The 12,279-nt window shown below is 44.2% G+C and overlaps 1 protein-coding gene across 1 annotated transcript; it reads right to left on the bottom strand.

Moving 5' to 3' along the window:
* Positions 1–1,693: 1,693 nt before the first annotated feature.
* On the bottom strand, positions 1,694–10,376 carry RSL1D1 (ribosomal L1 domain containing 1). Its single transcript, XM_083711706.1, has 9 exons — positions 10,252–10,376; positions 7,600–7,742; positions 7,013–7,151; positions 6,335–6,483; positions 6,139–6,240; positions 4,779–4,872; positions 4,442–4,564; positions 3,777–4,001; positions 1,694–2,399 (listed from the first exon to the last, which is right to left on the bottom strand). Exons 1-9 carry the CDS (start codon positions 10,288–10,290, stop codon positions 2,223–2,225), a joined length of 1,191 nt encoding a protein of 396 aa, XP_083567832.1. The 5' UTR covers positions 10,291–10,376; the 3' UTR covers positions 1,694–2,222.
* Positions 10,377–12,279: the final 1,903 nt, after the last annotated feature.

Raw genomic sequence — 12,279 nt, 5'->3', positions numbered from 1 at the left:
CCACCACTGGCTCTCTAATCTGGTGCTTTCAATACCTGGATTTACAAAACTGGAGATGTGGCAATTGCAATCTTAGAAAAAACCCCAAAAAACCTTCCCTCTTGCAGAGCAAATGCCTCTTTTGTTATTCTTGCTGCAACATATGCCTGTATCATTTGAAAACAAAGGAAATGTGCTATTACATTCTTAAGTATTTGGTTTTATTCATTTGCAAATTTAATCAAAATCTATTAGATCAACTTTGCTTTCTTTAATCACGTGGCAGCCCCAATTTCACTGGATGCAAACTCTCACTATACAGTGGTTCCTCGGGTTACATATGCTTCAGGTTACAGACTCCGCTAACCCAGAAATAGTGCTTCCGGTTAAGAACTTTGCTTCAGGATGAGAACAGAAATTGTGCAGTGGCGGCACAGTGGCAGCAGGAGGCCCCATTAGCTAAAGTGGTGTTTCAGGTTAAGAACTGACCTCGGAACAAATTAAGTACTTAACCCGAGGTACCACTGTATATGTTGGGTGGATGGGAACCGCAGCCCTTCAAGCCTCTGCAGGGCCATCTGGGTTCTCCCCTGGCCACGCCCCTCACTGGCCCTGCTTCAACCCCCCCCCTGCTTTTATGCCTGGCTGCAATGTGTGAACTATTCATACCTCCTGTTTGCCTTAATAAAGGACAGAGTGGGGTGTGTGAGCGTATAGAAAATAGCCTCCTGCAGAAAAGCAAACTTTGTATTTGTTGCTCAGGTCAGATTTGCCCATCGCTGGCATGCGGCTCCCAGAAAATTGCCCAGAAGGGAATGTGGTCCTCTGGCTGAAAAATCTTCTCCAGCCCTGATGCACATATTCCATCTCACTAAAGCAGGGCTGTGACACCTTTTGGAGCCCAAGACTGAATTTCCTCAGACTGTTGTTGAACTACAGCTCCCATATAGAAGGCCCACCGATCAAGCTTGTTGGGTCTACCATGCTTGCGGGGCTTTTCTTTCAGATCCAACTCACAAGCTGATCTCCGAAGACCAGTCTGGCCACCAGTCTAGATGTTAAACCAAGTACACAGGGGTACTGAAGAAAGTAAAAAAGTACTAAAATAAACATCTCCATATTGAAACAGAGTTTAAATGTAGAATCATTTTTGTACTTTTTTTTCTTGTTCCACCCCTACCTGCACCCTGTCCAAAACAAAGAAACAAAATATCAGACCCTACTCTTTGTAACATCCAGACTGATGGAGAATACTGGAGAACTGGAAAGCTTTTTGCTATTTTCTGACATTTTTGTTGGTCCTGATCAAAGTCATACCCAACTGTGGATTTTGAAAATAGCATGCAATCTAGAAGATGCAATTACTAATAGCAATCTGGAATTGATATTGGGGTTACTAGCAGTTTGCTAAATTAAGTATAATTTTCAACTAGGGTTAGAAGACAACAACTCAATTCTGTTGATGTCATGGGCTTAATGAACTTTAATAAAATAAAATAAATATTTTCACCAGGTGAGAAGTATCTGAATAAATAATGTATTTGGAGTATTAGGAGGTGTTTTGTAAAAATAAAAAATCCTTGTTACCCAAGAGTCTAAGGTTAGGAAATAGGTCCATTATTTAACTTTTATGCTATAATTTTAAGTCATATTAAATTGTATAACATAAAAAGATAATGAAGTATAGGCAAAAAAAGATGCAATGCACATGTCATAAAAGGAAAGTCTGACTTTATATAGATCTGAATAACACAGGTCTGTATTAGCGGTTAGAAACAAGATTACAGATTGCTAAGAAAAATGCTGGCTCTCTATAGCCACCCTATTCTCAAGGTGACTTTTCTGCTGAACTCCATTGACGTTTACAAGTTGTACTCAACGAAGTCATCCTATTGGTGCAAGGACATCCAGTTGGGACACAGAACATCTCCCCTCTCTCCTTGTGCTCCCCACATCTGCTCCAGAGGGTTTGGAAGGAGGTGGGGTGGGGCACACGGGAGGACAGAAGAGTGAGCGGACAAGTCCTTGTGCTAACAGGACAACTTTGGTGGCTACAACCCTATGTTGAGGAAAGCAACTTCACAATGTGCTGCAACGCTGGTCATGTTGACTGCGGCACCTTTATTTCCCCAAGTTTAAGGAGCTTTCCTGGCAGACGTGACCAATTTCCCTGGTTTAGGGGTCGCAGAAGACTTTGCTTTTGTCTTCTTTGGGGTCTTTGTCTGCTCCTCCTCCAAGACGTTTTAGCTTCGGGTCTTGGGTTTCTTGTCTCGTCCGAGCAATTTCGACCCAACTCCAGGTGTTTTCAGTTGTGTTCCTGGAGACGGGGATGTCTTCCTCTTGCCAAGGAGAGTTAGGGTTGCTGCAGCTTTTTTGCCTGCTTTGATTTCTTTTCCTGTGGCAGGACTAGGCTCTAGCACCTATATTGAAGAGGAAAAGCAAGAGAATAAAGGCACCCATCAGGAGGCAACAGACTTTTTCCTTTTAAAAAATGATGATGGGAGCAATGATGAGCGGAATTTGGAACACACGGTAGTTCGATGTAGGAACTCACTTGTTTTTGTTCACCATGATACGTGTTGAAAATAGATTTTATTTTTCTCCCCACTCACTACCAAATGTCACTGAGAATACAAGCTACTGTTGGCTCTTACTTTTAAAGCCCTAAACGGCCTTGGCGCTGTATACCTGAAGCAGCGTCTCCACCCCCGTTGTTCAGCCCAAACCCTGAGATCCAAGTCTGAGGGCCTTCTGGCAGCTCCCTCACTGTGAGAATTGAGGTTACATAGAACCACATAGGGGCTTCTTGGTAGTGGCGCCCGTTGTGTGGAATACCCTCATCAGATATCAAGGAGATACAACCTTTAGAAGACATCTGAAGACACCCCAAATCAGGACGTTTTTAGTGTTTAATGTCTTATGTTTTCGCATGTGCTGGAAGCCACCCAGAGTAGCTGGGGCAACCCAGTCAGAAGATTGAAGTACAAATAAAGTAATAACTATTATTATTCCTATCTGGCACAAACTGCACCTGAACATCATTATTGGATTTTGTTCACCTTTCAAGCAAAAAAATCTTTGCTTCCTTTCTTCCAAATCTCAAGCAAAAGATCCCCTGCCAGTTTGTCGCTTTCCCTATCGCTTGCAGATACATTGATCACCTTTCACAAAGCAGTGTAAATGCTTTTTCATCTAATGCACGCTTATTAAAATGTATTTGCCTATTTTATTAAGTTACGCATTATATTTCATTTATTTTACAAGATTTATAACCCACCCTCCGCTGTAAGATCCCGGGGTGGGTTACAGAAGGTTTATCTAGAAATGGATAAAACCATCAAAATGGTAAAAACAAGTAAAACGGTTCCTGATGGAATGAAACCGTGAATTAATAAAAGAGGTGGAGTCCCCCCCAAAAAAACCCCCACATTAACTCCGTCAAAGGCAAGGGTAAAGAGGTGTCTCTTCCGCATACGGGAAAAAACTATAGAGTGAAGATAACCAAGTTCACTTTTGAGGGGATAGAGTTCCACAATTTAGAGGCTGCCATGAAGAAACCCCTTTCCCCTACCTTTCCCCTTGCTTCCGAGGGTGGCAAAATGACCACACAGATACCCTTGCATTCCATTCCATGAGTACAACGCGTGTCCCTGTGCATACAAATAATTCACACAAACACCCACAGCTTGTGCATGTGTTCAGCATACCGTGTGGACAGCCCTGCAAGGTATCTGGAACAGAATCTTCAGTCGAGTTGAAGCTCCAATTGCAACTCAGCCAGAACAGGATTGGTTTACCTTCTCATTTTTCACACCGGGAGATGCTTCGATTGGAACCAGCTGTGGAATGTCTCCATCCTCATCTTCTTGCGCTTTGACAATGGCAGAGACTGCAGCTACTGCCTTCTTTTCCCCAGCAATGGCAGGAACCTGGCAGGCTTCTCCTGTTGCCCCGGCTTTAGCCAAGTTCTTCTTTCCAGCTGTCTTTTTTCCTTTCCTTTTCTTCTTCTTTGCTTGGTTTTCCTGGAAGGTATTTATTAATTTCCTTAGCACCTTCATCAAAAGACCACACCAATACAGACAAATGGGTACACACCATGTACCAATGCACATTTCCCAGAACGTTTTGGGATCATCCCCCTAGTTCCACATACAGCCAACCCGGCACCCTCCGAATAGTAGAACTACAATTCCCAAATGTGTTTATTTGACTGCTTTGATCTGTGGAACCCAATACTCATTCTGCAGTCGTAAATCCATATTCCAGCGTGGCAACGCCTACATTTTGGAACTCCCTGTCTATTGACCTTCTTTCCTGTGCCTACTTAAAACATTTTTGTTTAAGCAGGCCTCTTCAGACATGCAGAAGTTACAAAATACTAAATAGCTGTAGTTATATAACCAGCCAGGAGGACCACCCTTGCTGAAAGCGCCCACTATGTATGCATGAGTCAGTCTCCTACCTGTTCAACTTCGGCATCTGGCTGTTTCTGAGGAGCGCCTATTTTGGGATTACTGCAGGTAAAGATCGGAAGAGCAACAGATTTGCTCAACTTGAGATGAAGGATCTTAACACTTTTCCAGATCTGCAGCAATTGTTGTTTTTATTTAAAAGAAAGAAAGAAAAGGAGGTTAATGAAAGAGGGCAGGCACAAAGCAAACCGCTTTAATAAAAAGATGGACGGCCCAATTCCATGCATATTTACTTGGAAATAAGCCCCACCAAGATTAATGGGATTTCCTCCTGGGTGAGTGGGCAGAGGAGATGTCTTAACCCCTCACCTGACCGACCATCATTACCTGGGGGGCTTTCGTGGCTAACACTTTCACGGCAGCAACGACGTTTTCAGAGATCTCCGAGGCCTCCATGCCACTGTGACCAACACGTATAGAACTGAAAAAAGAGAGCAACAACTGGAGTCAGTACCCTGCTGAATGGCAGTCCTTCAGCTGTCTGTTCTTTCCCTCTAAAACAGGGTGGTGTGGACTTTGGGGAAATGCTCTTGTGGGCCAAATGCAGAGGCCAAGTGGGGCAGGTTCAGCCTGTGGGCTGGAGGCTCCCCACCACTTGCCCTAGAGGATCAGATTGAAGGCCCACCTAGTCTAGTAACCCGTGTCTTACAGTGGCCTCTGGGAAACTGAGAAGCAGGGTATGAACACAACAGCCCTCTCCTGTCCGTATTTCCCAGCATTCCTCAGAGGAATGCTGCCCTTGAACCTACAGGTTCCACCTTGCTGCTTCTGGTTCTGGATTGCTCTCTGCCACAGTCTCTTCCTGCTCACTAAACCCTGTTGCCTCTTCAGCTTCTGACACCTCCTTCTCCTCCTCCCAGTCTGCTCCTTCTGACCACTCATCATCATCCCACCACCAGTTCCCTGGCTATGATCCTTCTTTCCCTGGGGATTCTCCAGCTTGGTGTCTCCTCTGCATCCAAGCCAGTCCATGACATCTTCCTTAAAATAAATACCAGGGTGAAGAACTACAAAGCACATAATGACAATGATAACACAGGCAACTTGCAACTCACTGGGAGATTGTACAGTCGAAATCGCGTATAGCCAAGACAACCCTGGAACTGCCCCCCACCCACGACCACCCTACCTTTCTGAAGTCGGTGCGCTGAGCGGGCCTCACTTACTGGCATCTGGGAGTCTCAGAGCCCGTTAAGAAAGCCTGAAAGCTCTTTCCACACTGAGAGAACCATTAAGCTGTCTACCCTGTGTGCGTTTAATCTGTGCAATTTCAGATGGCCAATTGCCAAGCCCGTAAGGCTGCGATGGTGCAAGTTAAACATGCACAAGTTGAGAGTCAACTGTGGTTACCAATAATAAAATAATTTATATACCACCTTTAAGTTAAAGAAGAAATACCATGACTAGCCTGAGACAAGTCTCCTCCTTTATTAGCTTGGGTGGTACTCAACTAAATTTTACGCAGAGAAGACCCACTGAAATTAACAAACTGAGTCAGGCCCATTAATTTCAAAGAGTGTATGTTGAGTAAAAATTGGCTGAATATTCCCCTTTGTCTTTTGGAATTTATTTGGGTTAGCATCATGTTGTAAAATGTCTCAAATGCCTGAGAAGCAACGCATAAATGCAGCCAGTAAATAATCCATAGCCTGGCTGACGAAAGTTAAGTATCACAATTAATACTTACTAGCAACAGCCCTTGTTTGTGACTGGAAGAATAGTGCCTTGGAGATGCTTTTTTATTTCCTTAGAGAGGTCCTTCGCTTTCAGATTCACAGACACAGGAGCCCTTATATGATAGAAAAACGCAGGATTTCAGGAAGAGTTCAGCATCCTTAGTAGCATTTGGTAGAAATGAAACACGGACAAGTGAGGGTGCTTACTTTTTACTCTTATAGAAGTGTTTCCCTATGTGCGATGGCAGAAGCCGTCGAATCCGGTCATCAGCCAAAAAGAGAGAAAATCGACCCAGGAGGCGACGCTTTGCTTCATAAGGTTTATATTCTTTTTTCAGTGTTTTGTAGGAGATGACCTACAGATACAGGGGTGAGGTTGGTTAGATTACATTACAGCATTTAATTAAAAGATAAAAAAATGATGATTACAGTTTATTTCTATAGCACTTTAGACTCCAAGAGCTCCAAGTGAAAAACAGAATATTGAAACAATAAAACGGAATTTGAAGGAACATAAAATGACATAGATAACGATGATTCTAATGTATTTTAGACCTAAAGCAGTGAAGAGCATTTTCAAAATGAAATGTACAATAAAGCATAACATGACATGGATGCAAACCAATATGAGGCAGATTACTGCATGGTATATAAATACTTTAAATCAGTTGTGGGGAACCTTTGGCCTGTCAGATGCGACAGGAGAACAACTCTAGTAACCATGCCTGCTAGGACTGATGGGAGTTCTAGCTCAGCAACACCTGGAGGGCCAAAGGTTCCCCACACCTGATTTAGGGTACTTATATATCACTTAAATCACTGACATTAGGCTGCATTCGTATGTCAGGCTAAACCAACTGATGAAGCTCAGAGTTCTCTCTGTACCTCGCTGATCCTTGTGATCCCATGCTGGGACAAGAGTTTTCTGTACAAGTTCTCAGTCTGCTCAGCTGTTAAGCCCGGCTCATCTTTTGTGAAGAGGCAAACATCTGATGTGGCCGGCAAAATATCATGAGGCAGTGTTCTAGAAGGAAGAGAACAAGATTTTAAGAATGCACAGTAGTTTCCAGATGGAGTCCAATCTCAAAAAAGGAAAATAGATTATTTAATCAGTTAACACAGATAAGCTGTGAGGGCATGTTACCGTTCTGATTTTTTTTTTTTACATGATTCTAATTATGTTTTTATTTTATTTTCTCAATTATATTGAAAAGATAGGTAAGGCTGAGAGGCAGTGGCTGGCCCAAGATCACAAAGTGACCTTCATAGCTGAGTGGGGACTTGAACCCTGGTCTCCCAGGTCAAAGCTTGCTTGAATGTGGGTAGTGTCATTTCGGCTACATAAGTGATGTCACTCACAGCCTGGCCATTGGAAATAGAGGGAATGATTGACAATAGTCATGAATACAACTGAAGCAAAAGGCATCATGGTCAAAGACATTACAGCAGAGCAGCAAAACCCAGAGCCTTACATTTTAATGACTTGTTCACGTGGAGGGATTTTCCAAACGGTGACCATCAGAAATACATGCTGGTCCTCATTCAACAGCAGCTTCTCTGCTTTTTTTTGCTTACTGGCGCTGAATGCAAGGAGGGCCTGGGCTGCTTTTTTAATCTGAAAGAGCAAATCCACAAGAAGGAATCATTAAAAAATAAATAAATCTCAAAGCAGGTAATAACCTCAGCTGAAGCCTCAAATGAAGCATTGCAGATGTTATAGAAAATTTGGGGTTGGCTTTTGCTGCCCAATTCCACAAGGCACTGAGTCTCCTAAGTCCATGATTGGTCAGAGATGAATGGATGGAGGCAAGGATCCTGTAGAAAGCAAGGCAGATCTTTTTTTTCTTGGTTGCAACACATTCCCCCCCCCTTGCAAGAAGGTGAGACAGACCCAAAACAAGGGTGTGCAAGCCCCTATAAAAACTTTTGAAATTGCCCACCCCTTAGCTCAAAACCACCCCAAAAACATAGAGACATCACAGAAGGAGGTGGTCTCCAGCAAGTACCTGATGAAGCCTTTCTGATTGCATTTGTCTGGGTAGCCCAGCCATTACCTTCAGACTGCAAATACTTCTTTCCTGACACTTTAAAAAAAAAAAATTATGCCTGTTGATAATCTGTTCACTTTCCAAGAAACTTGCCAGACTGGGTTTGCAGGGAGGATTTGCAAGTGAAAAGAAAAATTGGAAAGTTTTCCCCATCCTCCTACTGCAGAAAAATATTTGAGGTACTTTAGGGAGAGTCAAAATGGCTTCAGAATTGCTCTCCTGTACTATTTTAGACACATGGTTTATATACTTATATGTGTGTTTCTCCTGCCAACCTAGCAGTTCAAAAGCACATCAAAGTGCAAGTAGGTAAATACGTACCGCTCCAGCGGGAAGGTAGACAGCGTTTCCGTGCGCTGCTCTGGTTCGCCAGAAGCTGCTTAGTCATGCTGGCCACATGACCCGGAAGCTGTACGCTGGCTCCCTCGGCCAATAAAGTGAGATGAGCGCTGCAACCCCAGAGTCGGTCACGACTGGACTTAATGGTCAGGGGTCCCTTTACCCTTTTTGTGTGTTTACTGTATGCAATTATGAACACTGTTCTATATCTGAGACCTTTGAATTCTTATAACGCAGATGAACTCCGCAAAACAGCATGACTAAACAAAATTTCTGATACAGAAACTACACCCACACTCCCCCTCCTGATACAGCAACCTCTCCAAAATGCATCCTTAGCAATACAGTACTCCACATCCAAGCACCACTCTAGGCATTCCAACCAACCATACAGATAACTAATCCCCAGCCAACCCATTATTAAAGAGCAAGTGTTTTGTCTACAAAAATACATAGTGGCATTAAGCATAATTTACAATGAGCTCAATCCTTCACCTCCATCTAGTGTAGAGATGGGAAACCTGCGGCCCTCCAGATGTTGATACACTCCAACTCCCATCATCTGTGCTGCCTGGGGCTGACGGGAGTTGGAGTCCAGCAAGAGCAAGATCTGGAGGGCCCTCAGGTTTCCAACCCTAATCTGGGCCAACACATTGGCATCCAAGCAGCAAACCGCTTCACACCTTCCTCCATGTCATGCATAGTCTTATAACCTTCTATTATGCCGCCTCTTACTCACCTTTTCTCTAACCTAAAAAGGCCCCAGAGCTGCAACATGTCCTCATAAGGGTTTTGATCCATCCCTCTATATTTTTGGTTGCAGGGGCTGTCCTTTGCGAACAGTTCCAAGTTCCAATGTGTTTAAAAGTTACTTAGCAGTCGGGTTTCTCTCCTATGGGGTTCGAAGTCACATCCGGCTGTTCTCTCCTCTTCCCCCCTTAACCACCCCCCCAAAAAATTAGGGCTAGGCTGAGAGGGCCAGGCCCTGCTGAACTTCACCAGGGCCAGATTTAGGTTTAATAAGGCCCTAAGCTACTGAAGGAAATGGGGCCCTTTATATGTTGCCATGCAACCAGTCCATGCAGGTTACACACTCCGCTAACCCGTTTCAGGTTACAGACTCCGCTAACCCAGAAATAGAACTTTGCTTCAGGATGAGAACAGAAATCGTGCTCTGGCGGTACAGCGGCCCCATTAGCTAAAGCGGTGCTTCAGGTTAAGAACAGTTTCAGGTTAAGAACGGACCTCCGGAACTAATTAAGTACTTAACCCGAGGTACCACTGTATGCAGAAATGAGCAAACCAGTGATATTTTAGAGAGCAGGCTAGAAGGGGCCCATTACTTACATCACAGGCGCCTACACAACACAAAACACTGTTTCTGTATGTGGGTTTTATTTTATTAGTTTTTTATCTTATATTTTGGAAATGTACATCCAGCCCCCCCCCTAATTCTTTTGGGAGCCCCCAAGAGAGTGGGGCCCTAAGCTATAGCTTGTTTAGCTTATACATAAAGCCGGCACGGTCAGATCTTGATGCCAGCTCCCCTCAGTCCTACTCCAGCACCCGTTGATCGCCACCCCGCCAGACTCCGAATCGCAGAACCGAGAGGCGCCCGTTGGTGCCGCGGAAAGCCCAGCGGCTGCCTCCGCTCCAGCGGGCACCACACCGGAGAGAAGTCCCCAAGTGCTGCATTCCTTCCCCCTCCCCGCCAAAGCGGCGACCGCCTCTCCTTACCTGCCCTTGATCCACAGGAAACTCCGTAGCTGGATCCATGCTGCCGCTTCTCCTCGTGCGCCAACACACCTCGGCGAGCGGCAATGACGTCACCCGCAGCCGACGCGTAAAAAAGGCGAGGGAAGGGAGGAGTTTCCGCGGAGGCTGAGAGTGAACCAGCTAGACTTCCGGTCTAGTCTCCATAGGAGCCGAGGGGGAGACGCTTCCTCTCTATGGTGAAACTGGAACGCTAGAGCGGCAACGCTCGAATCTTGTTTCGTTCGGGAGCCATTTTTGGACTCTCTCGGGGCGGAGATGCAGAACAAGGGAGAAAACCCGAAATTTCAATGCAGCTGTTGCTGTGCTGTTAATAGCCTCCCACCCGCTCTAAATAAAAAGTAGAAAAGTCAGGAGCTGCAGCCCTGATGTCTTACCACCTGTCATTATTATTACAGTACTGTGATCATTGTTATTCCGCCTTTTCTCTAGCAGGGACTCAAGGTGGCTTGCAGATAAAATAGAAACAGCTAAAAGCATTGGGGAAATGCGCTTTGAATTTTTCAGCGTTTCAGAACGGGAATCGTGCCTGTGCAAAGAGTCCCGTGGAGCACCGTGTCTTCTGCTAATGGATCTGGAATGAGAGGAAGTCCGAGGGGACGATTTAAGGAGATTGCTGCAACCACTGAAAGGGTTGTGGTTTTTCTGCAGGGACGGAGCACAGGGGGTCCTTGGGTTTTAACTTTTATTTCATAAAAATGTATACATCGCTTGTTTGTAGAACAACTGCAAAGCGGTTTACAAAAAACAACAACAGTGGAATTGCAGGTAAAACAATCAAAACATTCAAAAATAGTTAAAAAACAACCCAGATAAAAGTATGCATCAGCCTTAAATACTTGGGTAGGCTATAAACAAAAGCATGTGCCCATGCACCTATGGAGAAGGCACCTATGGACGCTTACCTGAAAGTGGTCGAGTCGGCAGATCACAAGGAAAGTTGTCAAGGGTTTTATATGCTAATATAAACCTTGAACTTGTCTGGGAATCTTTAGCTGGGAATGCATACCAACTTAACCTTAATACTTCTGTATTTCATAGTCACTGCTAGTGCTTCAGAGTGTCAGACCAGGGTCTTGGAAAACAGGGTTGAAATCCTTGCTTCATCCAACAGGCTTATCTGGTTAGTCACTTTCTCTCAACTTTAGAGTGTCACAGAATTGTTGAGATGATAAATTGGGAAAGTGGGTAACTATATTTGCCACCTTGAGCTCCTAGGGTGGGGCAGAGGGAAGACAGAGTGAAAATGCATGGGAAGCCCTCTCAGTGCTATGCATAGAAATCAGAAAACTGAAATAATAGTTTCATATGGATATGGGGTAATGTTGCTGTTTGGTCATCTTAGTTGTGTTCAACTCTCTGTGACCCCATGAACCAGAGCATGCCTTGGAAACTCATTTTCTTCTCAGGGCACTTCCCTCTTATTTGCCAAGTCTTGGTTTCTAGATTGTCTCCCACTAGTTTTTCAAAATTATATACTTTATTACATATTTGATATCACTGAGTGGGGCAATGGTTTAGATTCATGTAAGATGCTTTAAGTACCAAGTCGTCAAAAACCTGCAGGTAGCAGGAGTATATTGTAATTTCATTTAAATGGAAAATAATGGATAAAATGATAGTCCGTGTAAAGCAAAATTCTATAGCTGGGCAACAGAACACATACAGTGGTGCCTCGCAAGACGAAATTAATCCGTTCCGCGAGTCTCTTCGTCTTGCGGTTTTTCGTCTTGCGAAGCACGGCTATTAGCGGCTTAGCGGCTATTAGCGGCTTTAAGAAAAAGGAAACAAACTCGCAAGAACTTGCAAGACGTTTCGTCTTGCAAAGCAAGCCCATAGGGAAATTCTTCTTGCGGAACGACTCAAAAAACGGAAAACTCTTTCGTCTTGCGAGGCATTCGTCTTGTGAGGTACCACTGTATTTGTGTCTGTTTACTTGAGAAATACCTCCAAAAAGTCCTCAAGCTAAGCTAAATGCAGAATTTGAAAAGC

The sequence above is a fragment of the Podarcis gaigeae genome, assembly GCF_964106915.1.
Source record: "Podarcis gaigeae genome assembly, chromosome: 14".
Classification (NCBI taxonomy): domain Eukaryota; kingdom Metazoa; phylum Chordata; class Lepidosauria; order Squamata; family Lacertidae; genus Podarcis; species Podarcis gaigeae.
This window is presented reverse-complemented; position numbering and strand designations above follow the sequence as displayed.